We start from the raw sequence: 21,456 nt of genomic DNA, 5'->3' as shown, positions 1-21,456 counted from the left end.
GTTCACACAGGCATAGACACAATAGCTGCCTCTGTCGTGCATTGGACATGAGACGAAGGCAAACTTTCGTCACTGTCGGGGACGGGTAGGGGGCGGAATGTCCAAAACCGTTTATTTTTCAGGAAATGGAGGGAAAAGAAGAACACGTGTTCCAATGGATCCAGTGTAGTTATTGTTTAGTCACAACAAGCTCTTATTAATACTTTTCATTGGACAGACTTAACCACTTTCACTTTCAAAATGTAAAAAATAAGTAGTGAAAAATAGCCGATCTACATGGCTAGAAAGTGTGCGACAAAGTAGAGCATTAATGTACAGGGATTGAAAACCAAAACATAAAATATGTAGAGCTTTCTGCCTGACAATAATTTCATATGGCATGAGAGAGAGAGAGAGAGAGAGAGAGAGAGAGAGGAGAGAAAATCAAATGACTTAATGACAAAATATTTCATCACATTATCCCTGGCATCCCTGTTTTGGGCAGATTTTCGAGAATTTTCCAAAAATGTTCGAAAATAGCAGATCTAAAAGGATGTCACCATGCAACATGTTGTGAGTTTGTACTGTAGATCATTTCATTTTTTTGTCATACAACAAAGTATACACTATATACTTTACCTACACATTATAGGTTAAGTGGATGTTTTTTGTGGTTATCATGTAATCTTTGACTGAAATAAGACCCTTCAGTAAAATGTTTTCAGTAAAAGTTAACATGGCATTTTAATAATATGCTTGAACACGGCGAGATGGTATTTGAGGTGCATTTAAAAAAATCACACCCGTGTGAAGTGGAGCTGTGTGTGTGTGTGTGTGTGTGTGTGTGTGTGTGTGTGTGTGTGTGTGTGTGTGTGTGTGTGTGTGTGTGTGTGTGTGTGTGTGTGGATCATGTGTACCGATTTTTGTGACATTTGAAGAAAATATGTAGGAAAAGGAGCAAAAAGTGTGTTTTGGAGAAAATTCAAGATGGCGGAAAATCTATCATGGCGCAAATGGGCGTGGCCTATATGGGGAGATGCGTCATGACCCAAGGAATCCAGGGAAAAAATATTTTTAATTTTCCGACCTACTGTTCAAGAGTTACAGGCCAAAACGTAAAGTGGGGTGTTATGGCGCCACCATGCGGCCAAATGACACAATTATTTTTTATTTAATCCTTGAAATCATTATGAACCTCCTCTCCAAGTCTTGAAACTCTAGCCCCTATGGTTTGCGAGAGACAAATAATTGAATGTGAGTTTTTGCGATTCCCATTATAAGTCAATGGGGAAAATTAATTCACTAATAAATTAATATCAATTAAACTATTGAACCTTTCTCTTAGCAAGTTACTAGCCCACGATTCCCGAGTAAGCCGGTCGATTTGACATATGGCGCGAGTGTGTGGTGGCAAAACTGTGGGACTAGTAGCGTGCCGAAGTTTAGGAAGTTCAGGCTACATACACACAGACACACACACAGACAGACAGACAGACAGACCCACACGGCCACGTATAGGGAGCCTGTGCTTCACACAGCTCCAAAAAAACACTGGAGGTGATTAACAATTAGCAACAATGACGTCAATCAGAGTTATTAGTCATCTCTTGCAAAAATAACACAATGCAATGGTATTGTCTGTAGAACTATTGATAATCCCAGCAGAGAGTATACACATACGCGTGTGTGTGCGTGTGTGTGCGTGTGTGTGTGTGTGTGTGTGTGTGTGTGTGTGTGTGTGTGTGTGTGTGTGTGTGTGTGTGTGTGTGTGTGTGTGTGTGTGTGTGTGTGTGTGTGTGTGCGTGCGCGCGCGCGGGCGTGCGCACACATCCTTGTAATGTATTACGCATGTATCCCTTGTCTCCCACAGCCATGGAAAGCCACGGTGAGTGTTTGATCAACATGCAGCTGAACTGCAGCCACTGTCAGTCCCAGAGGTGTACACGAGATGAAGAAACCCACGGCATCCTCTGCCAATGTCACAATGATGAAGTGCTGGCCAGCGACAATGTCACATGCACAGGTAGCTGTGGAAACACCTTATACCAGCTATTCTCAACTTATTTTATTGTAATGCAAACCCCCCCCCACACGTATACAAGAGCCGGCCCATAGCAAGACATTTAATCACATTAACTGGAGTCGTGCTAACTTAAACTTAAACTAAATGCATTTTAACATTAAAGCCATAGAACATTGAATTCCGTTTGGAGCCATGCAACATTGAATTCCAGTTTATTATAGAGCCATGCACACATGAATTTTAGTTCAACATTCAGTTTAAAGGACAACTTTGTTTTTTTTACAACAAGGGTTCATATTTTAGATTGTAATTAGAGAAAAGAAAAGATGAGTGTTAAAATGTTTTCATTTACTGCTTTCTATTGTTTTTAGCGATTTTAGTATTTTGATTTCAGTGGGTGGGGGCATGTGTACAAGTGTGTCTTTTTAGACACAATAAGCTGGACATTTTTTGGTACTATTGACAATAGCCCCCATAAGTCACATCTGCCCATGAAAGGGAATGGGCTTATTGTGTCTAAACATACTTATTTAGCCACTTGCATGCATGCAGGCAAATTAAAATCACTAAAACGATAGAAAGATGTAAATGAAAACATTTTAACACTTATCTTTTTTTTTCTCTAAAGACCATCTAAAATATTAAAAAACAAAGTTGTCCTTTAAACGTTTGAGTAATGTAAGACTCTTATTATAAGCTGGAGGCTGGGGTGATGGAGGAAAGCTTTGCTGCCGCAGCAGCAGCAGCTTGTGGCAGCAATTGAAAATCAGAGATCTAGTGCAGGAGGGAGCTGTATTTATACAGACCGACTTGTTGAGGGAAGGAGGTGTGATTGGAAAGCATGGCTGATTGAAAGCAATCAGCAGACTGACAGCTGAGGCGTTTGAGACTCCCGTGTCTTGCATGCACTGACGCTATGCTTCATTTGATCCCATTTGATCTCAATCTACACTGTAGAATCCTCTCTGGAGTTACAGACCCGTAAAGGTCATTTTGAACATGCAGAGTTCCATGTGCATTGAGGTTTGCTCACAGTGACACTGCAGTGAAGGTATATGTGATTTCTTATGCAGTTTACAGTTTACAGTTTAGGCATTTAGCAGACGCTTTTAATCCAAAGCGACTTACAATAAGCAGATAATACATCACTATAATAAACAAGATAACATGTCAGAACATCATCAACAATATAGCAATTGCATATGAATATAAAAAAAAAACAATATAACCAGTAAAGAAAATGATTCTAAAGAACCTAAAAACAAATGCTAACTAGCTTCATGTATGGTCATTGAGTGTTTCAGTAGTGCTATGGGTTTAGGTGGAGTCTGAAAAGGTGAGTCTTCAGTCCACGGCGAAAGCTAGCGAGTGAGTCCGTTGTTCTAAGTGCGACAGGGAGTTTATTTCACAGCTTGGGGGCCAGGAGGGCAAACTGTCTCGGACAAGTGGATTTTTGTCCTGGAGTTTTTATTCATGCGAACTTCTAATAACGTATTCAATCAATCAATTCAAAGTCTTTATGAGGATTTATCTTTCAAAGGTCTCACAAAGGAAATCACGCATTTTAATAAGGCAATACAATCCAAAACAATTGTCCTAATCCCGGCATTAAGTGAAACAAATACAGTCTTGCAATCACACACTGCCCTTTGCCCCTAGTTCTTCTTTTTTACGCTGTAGCCACTAGGGCATTCACGAATAGTGATTTTTAGTATTTGAATTATTCGACCTCAAAGTATTCGAATAGTCGAATATTCGACAGGACTGACCAAACTGGCCACACTGTCAAATATTAAGTAAGCTAGAGGCGAACATTGTGAAAATACCCGATCTACATAACGCGAGGCGTTGTGAGCATGTAGATCAGCTATTTTCACAATATTTATCTGTAGAACCGAGTCACATTAAATGTAATACCTACAATTCCAAGAGCTTGTCAGGGTGGGGGTCCCAGTTGAAATATGTTTATTTTGGGGGTCACAGCCTAAAAAGGTTTGAGAACCCCTGGTATAGAGCATTAAGAAATTCATCCACCAGGGTGGATGAACTCATTCTTATGACTTCCTATCTAGCCAAGTTTTATAAACTATATATTTTATTAAGAGAGAAAACAATAAAAAAATAAAAAAAGCGAATATTCGACTTTGGTGAACAATGTCGATTAGTGACTTTGATATTCGAATATTTGAATATTCAAATATTTGGTGAATGCTCTAGTAGCCACCATCAACTCTCTCTCCCCTTCTCTCTCTCTCTCTCTCTCCAGTTCCTCATAAAAGCCCGGTTTCAGAGGGCCAGCTGCCTCTGTCGTTGATCCTGGCCGTGGTGGCGTCCACCATCGTGACGGGCGTGGTCCTGACGTGCGCCAGCCTCACCCTCAGTAAGAGACTCTTCCAGTTGTGTGTCCAGTCCGTGCCTTCCACCTTCCACCGGCTGTGACCTCAGCCACACACACACGTAGACAAGACAGCACTGACTAGATGATACTGACAGAGAAACGATGAGCCGCGCTCGACGAGTGTCGGTGTTCAAGTGCCCTGCTCAGACTGTGAACTGTTTGGGACACACATGTCGAGTATTTACTCTGATGTGAACAATGGCAGTCGATTGAAATTTCAGTACAATATAAGTGGCCGTATTTTAATTCACCCTTTGTCAAGTCCCGCCCGTTGTCCCGCCCCTCTTCGCACGCATTGGTTGCTGTGTCTTGGTGGGACAAAAGTCCTTTCTCTCCATCCACTACCATTGAAATTCTGTTGCTTCTTATTGTTATTTTGTGTATTCAATTCTCATTTTAAACTTGGTTTCAGTAAAAAGGAGCCTCTCAGGTGCAGTACAGTGACTGGGCATGTTTTTAAATGTTTTTTATTTCTCCAAAAGTGATGTTTTTGTAAATTCAACATAAAAAAGGCGCAACCAGGGTGGGACAAGGCAGAAAGAGCCTGCTGGTTGGTCAGTCAGGGACCAATCAGAAGGCTGACAAAGGGTGAATTAGCTGTGTGTTAGGGCATTAACGACTTGTGATTTTTGCAAATCGACTCGACTCAGTAAAAAGTTGAGTTGAATTCGACTTTATAGTTTGATGATGTCATCACATCACACACGACCCCCAATTATTTTGGGCGGTCCCCAGATGATTAACTTAATGTGAAACATTGTTTTCTCACTCAACTATGAACAAACCAACATAAAGTTTAAGTGTATCTTCACATTTCTAAAGTTTAATACCTCTAAAATGACAAATTAAACAACACAAATATATAGAGGCAGAAATTGTGAAAATAGCCGATCTACTTGCTCGTTGTGAGCATGTAGATCTGCTATTTTCACAATAGAAAGTATTTTATTTTATTTATTTCAACTTCGACTTTCGACTTTCTCTGGTGGGAGTCGACTTGTATAATGAAGTCGACTGAGTCGACTTGTCAACTTTTTTGTTAATGCCCTAGTGTGTGTGTTGCTAAATGTGATGTTGGTTGCAGTTTGTCTACCACATATGTCTTAGTCCCCTTTATGTACAAAAGGATGCAATTGCTTTTCATATAAAAGTGGACAGGTAGACAGGTTTGACATTTAACTACTATATTTTGAAGCATGGTCACTGACTCTAGGTAATGGCCACCCTGATTCAGAGTAGATGGTAGTGAATAGAATAGAGGAATTTATGATTCACCTGCTCTGTGCGGTCAGAAAAGATTGAAAGCTTCATGATTATAGTAATTTAGAGATATGCCGATTATAAAGACAGGAGACACAATATGCTTTTCTTTGAGAATGAACAAAAAAAACATATCGTCAACCCTCAGCTGAAAGCCTGAGGAGATAGCAGAGACTTCTGATACGCAGGGTTTGGGGGGGGGGGGGTTCTTCTGAAATATAGAAGACATTTCATGTCTCCTATATTAAAAAAAAGTATCTTTATTTTAACACTTTGTTCAGGATAAGGAGTGACAAATTGAGCAAGTTGTTACATACAATGTGGCATATTGCAAAGCTATTTCTGTATCGCATACAGAGAGCTCACCATGGCAACACTTAATTTAATTTGTGAACTCCTTCCCTCATCAGCTCTTTTATTAGGTGCAATACTGTTGTAACTCCCAAAACAAAACAAGCTATACAGATGCTTTAATGCTGACCATAGTAGATAGATACTGTAGATAGATAGACATGTATTAATTGCATGGGGGAAATTCAGGTGTAACACAAATAAAAGCTAAAAAAGGAATCATTAGGGAATCGACAATTACCCAATTTTGATATATAAAGGTTTACGTACTACATTACATGAATGGGGATTTGGGAAAGGAAGATGTTTGAAGAATGAGAGACAAAATCTAATTTATAATAATAACCTTATTGATAGATAATGGCTCTAATGTCATTAGTATTTAACTTTGTTTTGAAAAGTCAGTTTAAATCAGTTTCACATTAAAGCTGCTATTTAATGTACTGTACTTTATGTGGAATTAAGCGTAATTTATGATCCATCATACGACAATGTTGTGTGCCTAAAATAACAGACCTGCAAGCTCACAATGCGTCGCATCTGCGACACATTGTGAGCTTGTGGGTTTGCAACTTTCAGCACACGACACCGTTGTGCGAGGAAGAATGAATTGGGCCTAGATACTAAACATATCTGCACCATTTGACTTATTAACCAGACACTTTATAAAGTATACATGTGGCATTAATATCTATACGCTTTTGTTGCAATAATAGGACAGTGAGGGATTATCTTCCTAATATTTCTTTCTTTTGCACCATTGTCACTTTTATTGACGGTCATCCACTGCGGAGAAAGGAGACAGGAATCCTGAAGCCTCATTTATACCCGTTACGGAAATAACAGAATGTCAAGCTATTGTGCGTGACACCATTGTGTATTAGGTATTATACTTTCTTTCTTTCTTTCTTTCTTTCTTTCTTTCTTTCACACTCATTGATTCTTTAGTTTGTTGTTTCGTCCTGTTTTTTACTCGCTATGTTCTTTTTCTCTGCTGCCCACTTTTATCTTTCACTTCCCATCAGCCTCTTACAACTCAATGAATAGTTTGAACCAATATGGCCTTTCTTGAGGTGAAACTGAGCGACAGTGCCTTACGTTTTATTATGAAACTCGCATACTGCCAGGAATTGGTATGACAACATCCTTTTTAGGGCATTTTGATTGAACTAATATAGCACATTTAATTCACTAAAATACAGATGATAAGGATCTCGCAAGCACCTACCACATGTGTTGGTTATTGTTAGTAGCGGGCATCATACAGTATGAATATATCAGCTGTGTTCGCTAATATTATATTATTATAATTGAGCTCTTAACTGGAGCGACTTGGAATAGACACCATGAACCTAATGCTTGAGTTGTATGATGCTAGTCAACCAAGAATGGGACAAGTGGTTGAGGAATTAGCGCTAAGGAAACAAGTACAACTCCACGTGTACTTTCTCAGAGTTACAGGCCTGTAAGGGGTTATTTGGACCCCCCTCAAGGAACCAGAGGGTCCCAGGACCCCTCTTTGAGAACCACTGTTTTATCAGGAAGCTACTTGTGATGACAGTGTTGTTTCCGTCCCAGTTATTTGAACACTAGCATGTTGTGACATTATGTCACACATGGCATCAAGATTTTGCATGTCTGTTTTTAACGGATTAAAGTGGAGAGGACGTGGGCATGTTTTTTTGTGTAATTTCTGTATTACAGAATATGCCCATATTATAGAATATGCAACATTTCAGAAAATCTTTGGTTCAAATTGTATTTGCTCTTTTTAATCAAGAAGTTGTCATTGTATTAGCCAGTACAAATACTTTCTCATTACACTGATAGAGCCAGCCATAAGCAAATACAGTAAAAACATGAAATAATTAGCATATATTATTCTATACTTATATTCCCTATAAAACCCATGGCCATACACATGTGTTGCCAGAAAGAGTTTGTACTAAGTAGTTATCTATGGGAAATTATTACTGAACTGATATTGATAAAGAATGTCGGTGCCCACCTCTAGGTTATGGTCAGTTAGGTCACTGAAATCTAAATATTTAGTTTGACTTGTGCACTAACTGTGTGAAACTGTGTTCAATGAATGAAGTGTAACCTTCTTTCTGTTGTCAGTGGTGAATAAAGCAGTTGTGACACAACGACTGATTGCTGAATAAGAATAAGAGTTCACTTTTGTATTCTACAGTGAGCGTCTGGAGATAACTGTAAAAAGTATACACTTGCTTTCACGTGAGCACACACACACACACACACACACACACACACACACACACACACACACAGGATTAGTGTACAGGGGGTCTGCGATCCTAGACCTACAGTACACATCCTGTGACATTAGTAGCCTGTTGCGAATTAAGGCGTATGTGTCTCTTCATATCCTTTCACATGTCATAGGTGACCTTTTCATCACTAACTTGCATGGTTACTGCTTAAATAGATTATCACTGGGGCTTTTGTCATTGCAATGACGAATCACAATGGGTGATAATCTGGTGATAATTTGTTGATCACATACCCATAGCCTCATTTATTCACAAAGACAAGAAAATAGCATTTATTCAAGACTTTAATTAATATATAGATTGTTATATTCGATGAGGAACTCATCATATTCAGATATTCAGGTGAATAAAATGGTATAGTCTCACTGGGATTTCCCATCGGTGTGGGGAGGGACTTGGCTAAAAACACATCCAGCCTCACCATTCTGTGCACCGTTGGAAGGTTGCCGTTTTCTACTCCATTATGTTTGGAGGCTGAGTGTTGTCCATATTTGATGCTGTGATACAGTTCAGCGTGCAGAGAGGTACTGTAAGCAGGGGCGTCACAGGGGGGGGGAATGGGACTGAGTTACTAGGGCCCAAGGTGGAGGGGCCCTAGTAACTTAAGCTATTGAAAAATAGCAGATATACAAAACAGAGTGCCGCGCTGCGAGCTTGTAGATCTGCTATTTTTGAAAAGATGTGAAAATGTGTGCAAATCTTTGAATATACCGGTATGTGTTTTTTAAGCGAACTCAAATTTTGCTTCTGGGGGGTCCCTGGAACTAAATGTTTTGAGATGGGGATCCGTGGCCAAATACATATCATCTTGGGGGTCGTTGACATGAAAAGGTTTGAGCACCATTGACATAGAAACATAGGTGTCTTGCGCACATTTTCACAATTTTTCAAAAATAAAATGCTATTTTTCAATAGTCGACATTCATGGGGGGCCCGCAGTGAATCCTTGTACCCAGGGCCCAGAATTTGGTGTGACGCCCCTGACTGTAAGCTTGCATATTTTCATAGGGACACCACAGCAGCTGACCAATCACTGCAAGCTTATCAGCCTCTTTGCTTTTTATAAAAGATGTGTATACAGTTTGTTCACATGTACGTGCACACAGGTAACCATGTACAATATAGTAATTCATGCACAGTGCACGTGTCCCCACACACACACACACACACGCACGCACGCACGCACGCACGCACGCACACACACAGATCTCCAGTCTATAGGTTAATGGTGTCTCTTCACCTGAGCTCTCCCCCATGCAGGGAGGTAGTCTGTTCCCTGGGCGCCCCGTCTCTGCATCTTCCTCCTCCTCCTCCTCCTCCTCTTCCTCCTTCCCAACCCAACCTCCCTCATCTCCCTCCTGCTCTCCCCCATCCCCCACCCCCCCACCGCCGAGTCCCTGGCGTCTGCACCGGGCGGTGGCTCGACGGCAAAGGGCAACCTCCTCTTACCTGCACGCAGCGCCCCTCCCCTGGCAGACTACCCACCTGCATCGGGGACGCGGGCCGCCTCCATGGAGGGTGAGTCCAAACTCACTGGGTGCAAGACGGGCCAGGAGCAGTAAGCCACGAGAGGGTCAATGGTGCGCCGCAGCACAATTCCCAATTCCCACCATTCATTGTGACTTAAGTGCGAGGATAATTGTACAGGAGTGCCAAGGATGTGCTCAGAATGAACACGCTTCAATTAGACTGCCAAGACAATCTTATCTCTGGTGTATTGACGAGTCCAGCTTTGTCTCGGCTAAGTTTGCTGCGTCGTACCAACATCATGTTCTTAAATGCTAAATCTAAAATTATACTTTATTACATTACATTACAATGCCTATCATCTGGATTACAGTACTTCACTGTTCCCTGATCAAATCTGAGATCATACGCCATTGTGATGCTACTTGACCGCTCCTTGGGTTACTGTTCCTGTACGTAGTCAGGAAGCTGCCGCTAGAACTTCTCGTACTTACAGGTCAAGGATCATGGCTACATTTTAGGTTATGTTTTTTAAAAGGGTTTTCAGGGCCACTAAGTGAAAAAGCTTCCATTTCTCTCCTGCTCTCTCTTTCCCTCTCTTTAGTTTACTACCGCAAGAAGAACCAGCTCCATGCGGTTAGGGTGCGTCTACAGAGCCCGGAGTACAAGTTGAGCAAGATCCGCTCGTCCACCATCATGACCGACTACAACCCCAACTACTGCTTTGCGGGGAAGGCTGCCTCTCTCAGTGAACTGAAGGAAGTGCCACGGAAGAACATCACCCTGCTCAGGTGCAATGCAACAGCTAGGACTGGGTGATATGACTTCCACCATAAACCCATATAGTTTATCTCCCAGCATTGACCATTGGCCTTGTATCCAACCACGAGCAAAGCCTGTGTGATAATTTGTTTTATTTATCACATATCAAACATTATTGATTTATTAGTATTACTATTAGTTTAGTAGTAAATACAATGACAGAATTGCATTTGATAGGGGCGCCCGCTGGCCTACTGGTCCATGCCTCGTAGGCATGGATGCCTGGCGGCAGCGGCGGTTCGATTCCCGATCCGGACGACCTTTGCCGCGTGTCACTCCCCGTCTCTCTCCCCATTTCCTACCAGTCTACTGTCCTATCAATAAAGGCATAAAAGCCCAAAAACAAATCTTGAATTTGATCAATTGATCATTTGATCTGTCCTTTTAACTGTTTTACTGCTACGGACGTTCCCGTTCGCCCCAATTCTCTGTGTCGCGCCGCGCCAATACGGCCGTTCGTTCGTTTACCTTGTTGATGTCCATAAGCTGATGAGGGGTCGCGCCGCCGTGTACTGTAATCACATCGCCCGCAGTGATGGTCTTAAAAATCCCTTATGCGTTAACATCAACGGAGACCAATTCTCTTCCGCGTTGATTTCTCTGGCCCTGTGGCTCTGTGGCCAGTGACTGGTCTCAATGGATGGCAACACATAACGGCCAAATTCACATTAATTCTTGCATGACGCCGCCCTCTGCTGCCTGGTCTGCCAAAGTGCATGTTGCACAATCAAAAAGAAATAAAAATAATAATAAATAAATAAATGTCTATCTATCTACTATAACGTCGCAAAGGTAAGCCGCTTTTTGCTGGCACCAGACCCAATAAATAAATAAAACATCTGGCAGTAATAGAGTTAAGCAGTCCACTATTCACTGTTCATTCCACGCGCTTAGCTGTCACAGCTCGTTGTACAGTTGTCAGCGTTCAAACTCCCTCCACCTCCCCGGCCTCCTCCCCGTGGCCTTTAGTTTCATATGTTCATGGATGATTCTGTGGATTGCACCTTGATTCTATGAATTGTACTGTGATATGTGGTATCTTAAATCATGCAACTGAAAGGTTCAATGTTATGTTCATGTAATAACTGTATCTTATGCTCTGCTTCGGGGAGTTTGTGATCTCAGATATGTGTCATGCTTGCACAGATAAATCTGTAGTATCACAGGAGCAGAGTCACGCCGCCAAATTGAATGCAATAGCCTTGTAATAAAGGAGTATTCCTGACAAAAAATGTCTTAACTGAAATACAGTATATCAATATGTTTTCTTATGGCAGGGCTCTGGGCCATGGTGCGTTCGGTGAAGTGTACGAGGGCCAGGTCCTGGGGACCAACAGTGACCACACCGCCATGCAGGTGGCCATAAAGGTCAGCTCACTGCAGGATGACAGCTTACTTCTAAGTGTTAGATGAGAGCACCTCACATGGTGCGGGAGCACTATTCATTAGGTGACATTACCCAGTAAACAACGTCACATCACACACGCACTCATCGGTCTGATCTAAAGGTCACGCTTCTAGGACGAGGATATTGGATTACAACCTTTTCTAGCGCCTTCACACCGATGCGGTGTCTTGGAGTTTGACAGAATTCCTGCTTTGCTCTGATGTGTGGTAGCTGGTGGGGGTCCATTAACATTTTGGATGATCATCACTGACATGGCATAAAAAAAAAGGCAACGATGACATGGAAACCAATCGTTTACCTTCACAGAACTTCAGAAATCCATGATAAAGATATAAAGTTAACCCACTGAAAATCAGCTGCTGTTTCTTATCTCCACATGGGTCTTCAATAGTCTGCTGATTAGCCCTGACCCTTGTCTGGACTCTTAGCAATGTTCACACAAATATGCTGAAAATACACGCATGCATGCACATATGTACGCACACACACACACACACACACACACACACACACACACACACACACACACACACACACACACACACCTCTTACCATGTCTTTCTATTCCTCTGTGTTTCACAGACCCTTCCAGAGATCTGCTCTGAACAGGATGAGATGGATTTCCTGATGGAGGCTCTGATTATGAGGTGTGCAACACAGCCATACACTTCCTCTGCAGCTCACAGATTATTATATATCGTCGTTGTCGGGTGGAAACCTTGTATGTTCAAAACTGTTCGTTTTGTATTTATCATTTTAAAAATGATTTAAACCAGTGGTTCTCGACCTGTGGGTCAGGACCCCCAAGGGGGTCCCCACATTTCTTTGGAGGATCCCCAGATGATTAACGTGAGCAACATTGTTTTCTCACTCAACAGCAAACAGACCAACATAAAGTTCAAGTACTATAGAAAGTATCTGCACATTTCTAAAATGACAAATTAAACATTGGCCAAATTGTCAAAGAGGCTGAAATTAGTAGATCTACATGCTGAGCATGTAGATCGACTATTTTCACAGGCACTACATTTTGTATAACACGGTTCTATTGTGAAAATAGCCGATCTACAGTACATGCTCACAGCGCCTCATGCCTCAACTCTTAGTGCTTGTCAGGGTGGGGGGGGGGTCCCCCGGTTAAAATCTGATTATTTTGGGTGTCGCGGCCCGAAAAGTTTGAGAACCATTGATTTTAAATAGTGAACACAGCCGATCTACAAGCACACAACGCCTCGGATATCATAATGTCGTATTATCTTTTCCTGGATTTAATGACTTAAGCCCTACTGTATACTTTCAAAACATTTTAAAAAATAGCAAAAATAATCAATCGGCGGGTTCTGGTTCTCCTCCTTGTTTTCATATCCATCGCCTCAGCTGTTGTTTATTATCCTGAGCTGGAGTGAGAATTCACCAGTGGTGGAAGGAGCGCTCACATATTTTTACTTAGGTAAAAGTATTAATACCATAATTTTAAGAAACACTCTCTGTTACAAGTAGAAGTCTGATATTCAACATATACTTGAGTAAAGGTACACAAGTATTGTCATCAAAATATACTTAAGTACCAAACATAAAAGTACTCTCTATTATGCAAAATGTCACATTTCTCAGCTTTACAAAATGTATCAAAATAATTTGAAAATAAACCATCTACAAGCTCACTTTAGAAGTAAAAGATTTTAAATTTGAAATACTCCAGTAAAGTAAAAAAAAAAAAAAAAGAAGCACCTCAAAATTGTGTCGCATTGTGAGCTTGTCGATCAGCTATTGTCAGTGGAAGCTTTCCCCACAATAACAGAAAACAGAAAAGACACTAGCATTGAGCCCTGAGAGATTCCGGATACCCAGATGGGGTTCATATGGTTAAGTACAGTATTTGAGTAAATGTACTGTGTTACTTCACACCACTGAAAATGTGTGGTTCAGGTAGCAGACTGATGCTACTAATGCAGTACATGATGTCCCTGCTTCCCCTCTGCCCTCAGCTTCCTTTCTGTCTACGCTGCCTATGAAATTATACGCACACCAGAGAAGCAGCCAAATTGTTAATGCACATCACCTTATGACTTATTGTTTTTACATCGTTGGTGTTAATGTACTGTAGGGCAGAAACGTCTATCTCCATAATATTCTAACCTTTGTATGTGTTTTCATGAAGTCCAGAGAGACTAAAGGGTATGAAATAGATACACGGCAAGTTTATTTGTATCCCACTTTTCAACAACAAGGCAAGCCAATGTACTGAGTGTGAGTCACAGGCACTTTGATGGGAGTATTGTAGTGTAGCATTAAGCACACACAAATAATTGTAGGTGGATGTGCACAGCATGCACACACGCACGCAAGCACTCGCGTGCGCACACACGCACGCACGCACGCACGCACGCACGCACGCACGCACGCACGCACGCACGCACGCACGCACGCACACACACACACACACACACACACACACACACACACACACACACACACTGTCTTGCTAATCTCCATGCTTTGTTCTCCATGTCCATGCAGTAAGTTCAGCCACCAGAACATCGTTCGTTGCATTGGAGTCAGTCTGCAGATTCTACCTCGTTTCATCCTGTTAGAGCTGATGACTGGAGGAGACATGAAGACCTTCCTGAGACAGAACCGACCACGTGCGGTATGTCTACCCGGGCCAGACCCGGACGCGTGGCCACCGACGGTGGCTTTCCCAAGTCCCAATAAATATCTGTAAAACACTATAATGTCCAGGTGTCCAGGCATTCGCTACCAATTTGTCCCGGTTTTCACCACAGCTAAAATAATAACACTTGTTTTGAGTGCTTACAATTACATAGATGTTCGTCATGGTCATGTTTTGTTCTGTTGCAAGTTGCAGTCACTAGGTGTGCCTAAGTGCTAAAATAATAATTGTCCCCCCTCCTCATGAAAACAACTGGTGAAACACAGGTGTTTTCATCAGGATAGGGGACAATTGACAATCACTTGTCAAAAGTAGTGAAAATACAGATCTACAAGCTTACAACGTGTCACATTGCCACGCATTATGAGCTTGTAGATTGGATATTTTTCACAAAATCGAATTTAAGTGATTATGGGTCCCGGTTTGAGTTTTCACCCTAGGTAGTAGTATGTATGTCCTCATGTTTTTCAAAGTGGGGGCTGTCCAAGGGCATGATTTTAAATATTGAACACCCGTCTTCAGTTTCAATGTTATGCCCTGATGAGGATTCCTTGAGTCAAAACACGTCAGATGGTTCCATTGGAACTCAGGTCATTTTGCTCCCATTTCCTGAAAAATAACAGTTTTGGACATTTCAAGGTTTCCATCCAACATAATGACAATATGTTGCTTGTGTGCGCAGTGCCAGGCCTCCTCCCTCACCATGCTGGAGCTGTTGCATATGGCCAGAGACATCGCCTTTGGCTGTCGCTACCTGGAGGAGAACCACTTCATACACAGGTTGAACCCTCCCTCCCCCGTCTTCCACTCTCTATTGTTTGAAACGTGAGGACAGCCACTTCACTCGCAGGCTCACAACAAAATGGAGAATGGGCTACACGTTGATGTTCTATTTTTGATTGCTGGAGGTGCTGTGAAGCCGGCTCGTTTTGACACTGAAGTGTTGTGTTGTGCAGTCAAGGCGTGAGGCCATGTCTTTGAAGTTATTAATGGCATTAATAATTAACACAGCTACCTCCCGTGCATTCATCAGAGCCATCTGAGCAGCCATCAGCTGGGTGAAGCTGTAAGAGCAAAAAAAATATATACATTCCCTGTCCAAGTGGATCAGTTTTGGATTTGGGGCATTAAAGAACAACAATTATTTAATCGCCGTGTGCCACGGTATTGTGTTGATTTATTTTCCTTATTTCGGAGGCTCGGAGTAAAAGTAATCTGAGTAAATGTAATCGGAGTACTTTCGGAATTTCCGTGTGATAGTATTTTCTTTCACTCAGAACAGAACAATTACAATCTGTGTGTGTGTGTGTGTGTGTGTGTGCGTGCGTGTGTCGCACTTAGAACAACGGACTCACTCGCTAGCTTTCGCCGTGGACTGAAGACTCACCTTTTCAGACTCCACCTAAACCCTTAGCACTACAGAAAAAGAATCAATGAATACATGAAGCTAGTTAGCATTTGTTTTTGTTTTTTAGGTTTTTTCAGAACTTTGATTATATTGTGTTTTTTCTAGATAGATATCCATTTGCATTTGTTATATTGTTGATGATGTACTGACATATTATCTTGTTTATTATTGTGATGTTATCTGCTTATTGTAAGTCGCTTTGGATTAAAAGCGTCTGCTAAATGCCTAAACTGTAAACTGTAAACTGTGTGTGTGTGTGTGTGTGTGTGTGTGTGTGTGTGTGTGTGTGTGTGTGTGTGTGTCTGTGTGTGTGTGTGTGTGTGTGTGTGTGTGTGTGTGTGTGTGTCTGTGTGTCTGTGTGTGTGTGTGTGTTTCAGAGACATCGCTGCCAGGAACTGTCTGTTGACGTGCCCCGGGCCAGACAGAGTGGCAAAGATAGGTGACTTTGGCATGGCACGAGATATATACAGGTGAGCGTGCTGGTAAAGCCGGATTAATACTTGATTGGAAGCTTGTCATGTTGTGTACCAAAAATAGCCGACCTTTGTGGATCGACTAATTTCGGCGCCCAACTACCACTTAAACCCCATATATCGTCGTTGTCGGGTGGAAACCTTGTATGTTCTAAACCGATTGTTTTGTATTTATCATTTAAAAAATTATTTAAACTAGTCAGGTGCGAGGCGTTGTGTGCTTGTAGATCTGCTGTTTTCACTACTTTTGTGCGACGGCCTTGTATGATGAAGCAGGGCTTTACTTTGCGAAAAAAGATTACAAATTTGAAACTTGGAGATGCAAAGTTTCTGCCCGACAGTGACGATATACTAATGTCTTCTCTGTTTTTTGTTTGTTATTGTGGGGAAAGCTTTCACAAATGCTTTCCCCACAATATGGATGCTAGGTTGTAAGTGGATAAATCAGGCTGGTGGGCTATGGCTACTGCTAATGATTTACGTCTCAGGAGTCTCATGGTGACAGCAGTCCAGGCAGCAGCTGGATTGATTATGCTAAATAAGAGCCGGTTGAAAAGCTATCTAATTTTCCTCCACAGGGCTAGCGTCTAAATTTACTTATATAGTTCATGGCCTTGTGATATTTACCTCTTCTTTTCCCCTGGCTGATAATAAATGTCCGTTCTCTAAATAATGATAGCTTTGCCTTTTATTCCTCAGAGCCAGCTATTACCGAAAGGGGGGTCGTGCCATGCTGCCTGTCAAATGGATGCCCCCGGAAGCCTTTATGGAAGGCATTTTCACCTGCAAGACTGACACATGGTAACAATAAATACACTCTTAATACAGTGTGCTGGGGCTGGCCCACTGGTGGGCCGCGAGGGAATTGCAAGTGGGCCCCCAAATAATTGGCCAAACACTTAAGACTTTTGAAAACATAACATTAATTAATATAAAACAAAATGTACAAAAGAAATGTAATAAACGGTTAAAGAGTTTTAATTGTGACGTGTATTTGTGTTTCTTGCACTATGCTGTCCTCTTAGTCCTCTTATGTCTTGTTATTGTCAGTATTGTTTAGTGTTTAATGTCTGAAGACTACGGATTCTGAGTTAATTAACTGGCACTGTCCCATCATAATAAAAAAATAAAGTAAAGTGACATGATAAATAGGGACTTATTTATTTAGTATACATTTGCTTTCACGCGAGCACACACACACAAACACACACATACACACCTACACACACCCCATCACATGTCAACTCTGTTCCCTTGATGTTTGTCTCCCCCTGCAGGTCGTTTGGAGTATTGCTGTGGGAGATTCTCTCTCTAGGATACATGCCCTATCCCTGCAAGACCAACCAGGAGGTGCTGGAGTTTGTCACCAGCGGTGGCAGGATGGACCCTCCCAAGGGCTGTCCAGGGCCTGTGTGAGTACCTGCAATACTGCAAAGCACTGGTTCCCTTCATGGGTCCCTTCATTTTTTTGTTTCCTACATTTTTTTACAAATTATTATTTCAAAATATTTTCTTAAAAAGCTAAGCTTTTCATGAATAAAAGAAAAATCCAAGAAATTCCATAAATTAGAAAACAAATATTTAATAAGTAGTGAAAATAGACGATCTACAAGCAGCGACACAAAGCGCCGCATTGTGAGCTTGTAGATCTGCTGTTTTCATTAGATTGGGTCCCGGGCAAATGTCTAATTTCTCTTTTGGGTCTCCACCTGAAATGTTTGGGAACCACTGCTGTAAAGTGTTCATTTAACTCCCTGAGAGTGGACAAATGTAACCAAATGGACCCATAACTGTCTAAGAGCACATTTGGTTACAATTGTGTAAATGGGTAAATTACCATTGAAGATTTGACTGTGTATAAAGCAAAATCTAGAGTGTTCATTTAAACTCTGAAAGTGTCTGTATACAAACTTATGGACGATATATCGTCTCTGTCGGGTGGAAACCTTATATTATGTCCAAATCTATTACTTTTCATGATTCAAATTCAAACGTAGCAAAACTAGCAGATCTACAAGCTTAAAACGCTCTGCTTTGCACCGCGCTCCAAGCTTGTGTACTGTATCTGCTGCTTGTGATGCTTTTGTGTGACACTGTAGTATTATCGAGTAAGTGACAGCGACGATATACAGTACACGCTGAGAATCATTGAACTTAAATAACAGCCTTGAGCTGTGTATGTGAACTGTCTGTGGTGTACTGTGATGTACTGCAGCTATCGGATCATGACCCAGTGTTGGCAGCACTGTCCAGAACACAGGCCCAACTTCTCCACCATCCTGGAGAGGATCAACTACTGCACTCAGGTACGAAAAATAAACCTTCAAATTGTTCAAATTCATCTATACTATGGGTGAATTTGAACGATTTTAAAGAGGTGGTGCCATAGTTTTGTTCTTTTTCTGGTTTTCATGTGTCTATGAGGTTGACAGTACTTCATTAGACCCCCGGTGTGGTTGTTATGAGCAATTCAAGTATGTATTCCCTTTGTATTTTGGATTTCTTCCCGGAGGCTGACACCTTGTTGGTCAAAAGTGCAAAAACAGTGATTAAATGACATCATATAATCATCCCCTCCCCTTTTACCATTCACCCAACACTGTGGGTGTGGCTAACTTCAGCCGGGTCACCACCCACCTGATAACCAGGCTTAATGAACTGGTGGGTGTGGCCACATAAAAACCTAATTTTAACTCTTTATGTACACTCTTTTGGAAAAAATCCTCCTCCTAGTATAATCATAATACCTGATAATCATGTTTTAGGGGGGAAATAAATCATGGCAGTGCATCTTTAAGATTGCTGCAGCTCTAAGATACATATCCTATACATTTTATCAACTACTTTAACGATTACTCTTTCGATTAATCAAATAACCGAGAAGCACAAATTCTTTATTTTTTATTAACGACTATCGATTTGTCATATTATGCACGCTATTCTTTACATAGTAGTACAGCGGTGTTGTATCTACAAATGACCTCCGTTCCTCTCTCCACCAGGATCCAGATGTGATCAACACCCCCCTGCCGATAGAATACAGTCCCACCGTGGAGGAAGAGGGTGTGATCCGACCTTCTGAACACACCTCCGGCAGCCTCGCCCCGCTTCTGGCATCTCATCCCGTTCCCCAGGAGCCCTCGTCCTCCCTGGGCCTGGGTCCCGCCACACTCCCCCCTCAGCCGACCAAGCCCCGCCTGCTCCTCCAGAGGACCCAGCACGTACACCAGGAAGTCACGTCCTACCGCGAGGCGTTGGAGCCGTCTTGGGCCGAGCCTGTCCCGGCCCCTGGCCTGCCGGTGCCGGCGGCAGCGGGGGCCTGTCCGGCGGGATCCTGGCTCCACCCGGAGCCCTTCCACCACCGACCCTGCTCCAGAAACAGCTCCTCCTCGGGGAGCCAGAGGCTGAAGAACAAGACCAAGAACCTGTGGAACCCCACCTACGGCTCCTGGGTGCTGGAGAGCTTCAGCCGGGGGAAGAAGGCGCTGGCTCACACTCAGTCCATGCCTCTTTCAAGCCCCTCTTCCTTGTCGACATCCACAACCTCCACCTCTCAGGTCTCTCCGCCTTGCAACCCGGCCTCAGAGTGTGGTGCAGAGGCTGGGTGTGACAGCGGGGTTAACATGGCCCACCTCAGCCCCTCTGCCGCCTGCCCTTCCTCCACCCCACACAGCCAGGCTCCAGCTACCTCAAGCCTGTCCTCCCGCAAGGCCCCAGCAGGGGGTGCCAGTGCCGCCAGCGCAGGCCCCTCAGCAGCTGTCATGGACCTGGCTAAGCTCCAGAGCTTCCCCTGTGGCAACGTCAACTACGCCTATGACGAGCAGAGCTACGAGGCGGAGAGCCTGCCCTTGGTGATGCCCAAAGCACCGGAAGCCGGAGCGAGCGCCAGCTCCGTGCCCAGCTTCTCCTCGGTGTCTGGCCTGGGGCTGGGCCTCAACACCAACTCCTCCGCCGCCGCCGGTATGCCAAAGCTGCTGCTGAAACGCCACGCCAGCTACGGCCACGAAGACGTGAGGAGACACACCAAGCCAGAGAAAACCACGCGGGACAGAGACTCTGGCTTCTCTCTGTCTGAAGACCTTAGCGTCACGCCTGTGTAGGAAGCGGCTCAGCCCTACCCAGGGATTTCCATTGAAATTAGAGCTCTGTAACGTACATACTGTAACACCATGGATTTACATGCTAACTGAAACTGGACGCCTGGAGAACGAAGAACAAAGACCCTGACCGATGGGGGTCCACCGTGACGCCCAAGGGCCACAGAATGAATAACCAAGAGTTCCTAAAAATGCTGGAACACACGCGCATGCACTCGTGCGCGCGTACACACACACACACACACACACACACACACACACACACACACACACACACACACACACACACAAGCGCACACACACGCACACACGTTCGTATTACTATACTTGTGAGGACATCGCATTTCAGATTTTAGGAATAAGACATTTAACCATGACCCTTGTGGGTTTGTAGATCTGCTATTTTTTACGTGCATGACACTGGAATGCCGTGAAACCACCATTTCTCTTCTGACGGAGGCCCAGGAAAATGGTCCTAACAATGTCTATTTCTTGAATTCATTTACATTTGGCTCTCACAAATATAATAATTAATACAAGTACACGCGCACGCACGCACGCACGCACACACATACACACACACACACACACACACGCGCAGACACATAGGCACTTCCCATGTACCCTCTCTCTCACACACAACACTGTGATTGCAAAAAGCCGACACTGGAGCGGAGGCCCACACCCTGGGCTTCCAGAACACTGGTAGCAGAACACTGACTTACTGAATGGCTGGAACACCTCCAGCTACTTCCATCACTTTCCCGGGGGCCCGTATTACTGGATATGGCCTTCATGAAGA

General features: G+C 43.0%; 1 protein-coding gene across 1 annotated transcript in view; it reads left to right on the top strand.

The window, feature by feature from the left end:
* ltk (leukocyte receptor tyrosine kinase) overlaps positions 1-20,657 on the top strand; it is a gene marked incomplete at both ends in the record, with an annotated part of 71,678 nt that extends 51,021 nt beyond the window's left edge. The window contains 12 exons of the mRNA XM_080750924.1: positions 1,850-2,002; positions 4,269-4,382; positions 10,377-10,563; positions 11,872-11,962; positions 12,585-12,649; positions 14,523-14,652; positions 15,359-15,456; positions 16,462-16,554; positions 17,257-17,358; positions 17,835-17,969; positions 18,773-18,863; positions 19,560-20,657. Of these exons, the coding sequence (XP_080607050.1) occupies positions 1,850-2,002; positions 4,269-4,382; positions 10,377-10,563; positions 11,872-11,962; positions 12,585-12,649; positions 14,523-14,652; positions 15,359-15,456; positions 16,462-16,554; positions 17,257-17,358; positions 17,835-17,969; positions 18,773-18,863; positions 19,560-20,657 (2,357 nt within the window). The remainder of the gene's footprint in view (positions 1-1,849; positions 2,003-4,268; positions 4,383-10,376; positions 10,564-11,871; positions 11,963-12,584; positions 12,650-14,522; positions 14,653-15,358; positions 15,457-16,461; positions 16,555-17,256; positions 17,359-17,834; positions 17,970-18,772; positions 18,864-19,559) is intronic.
* Positions 20,658-21,456: the final 799 nt, after the last annotated feature.

This window comes from Nannobrachium achirus, assembly GCF_963921795.1.
Source record: "Nannobrachium achirus genome assembly, chromosome: 20".
Lineage (NCBI taxonomy): Eukaryota > Metazoa > Chordata > Actinopteri > Myctophiformes > Myctophidae > Nannobrachium > Nannobrachium achirus.
The sequence above is the reverse complement of the archived record's forward strand: the minus strand, read 5'-3'. Positions and strand labels throughout refer to the sequence as shown.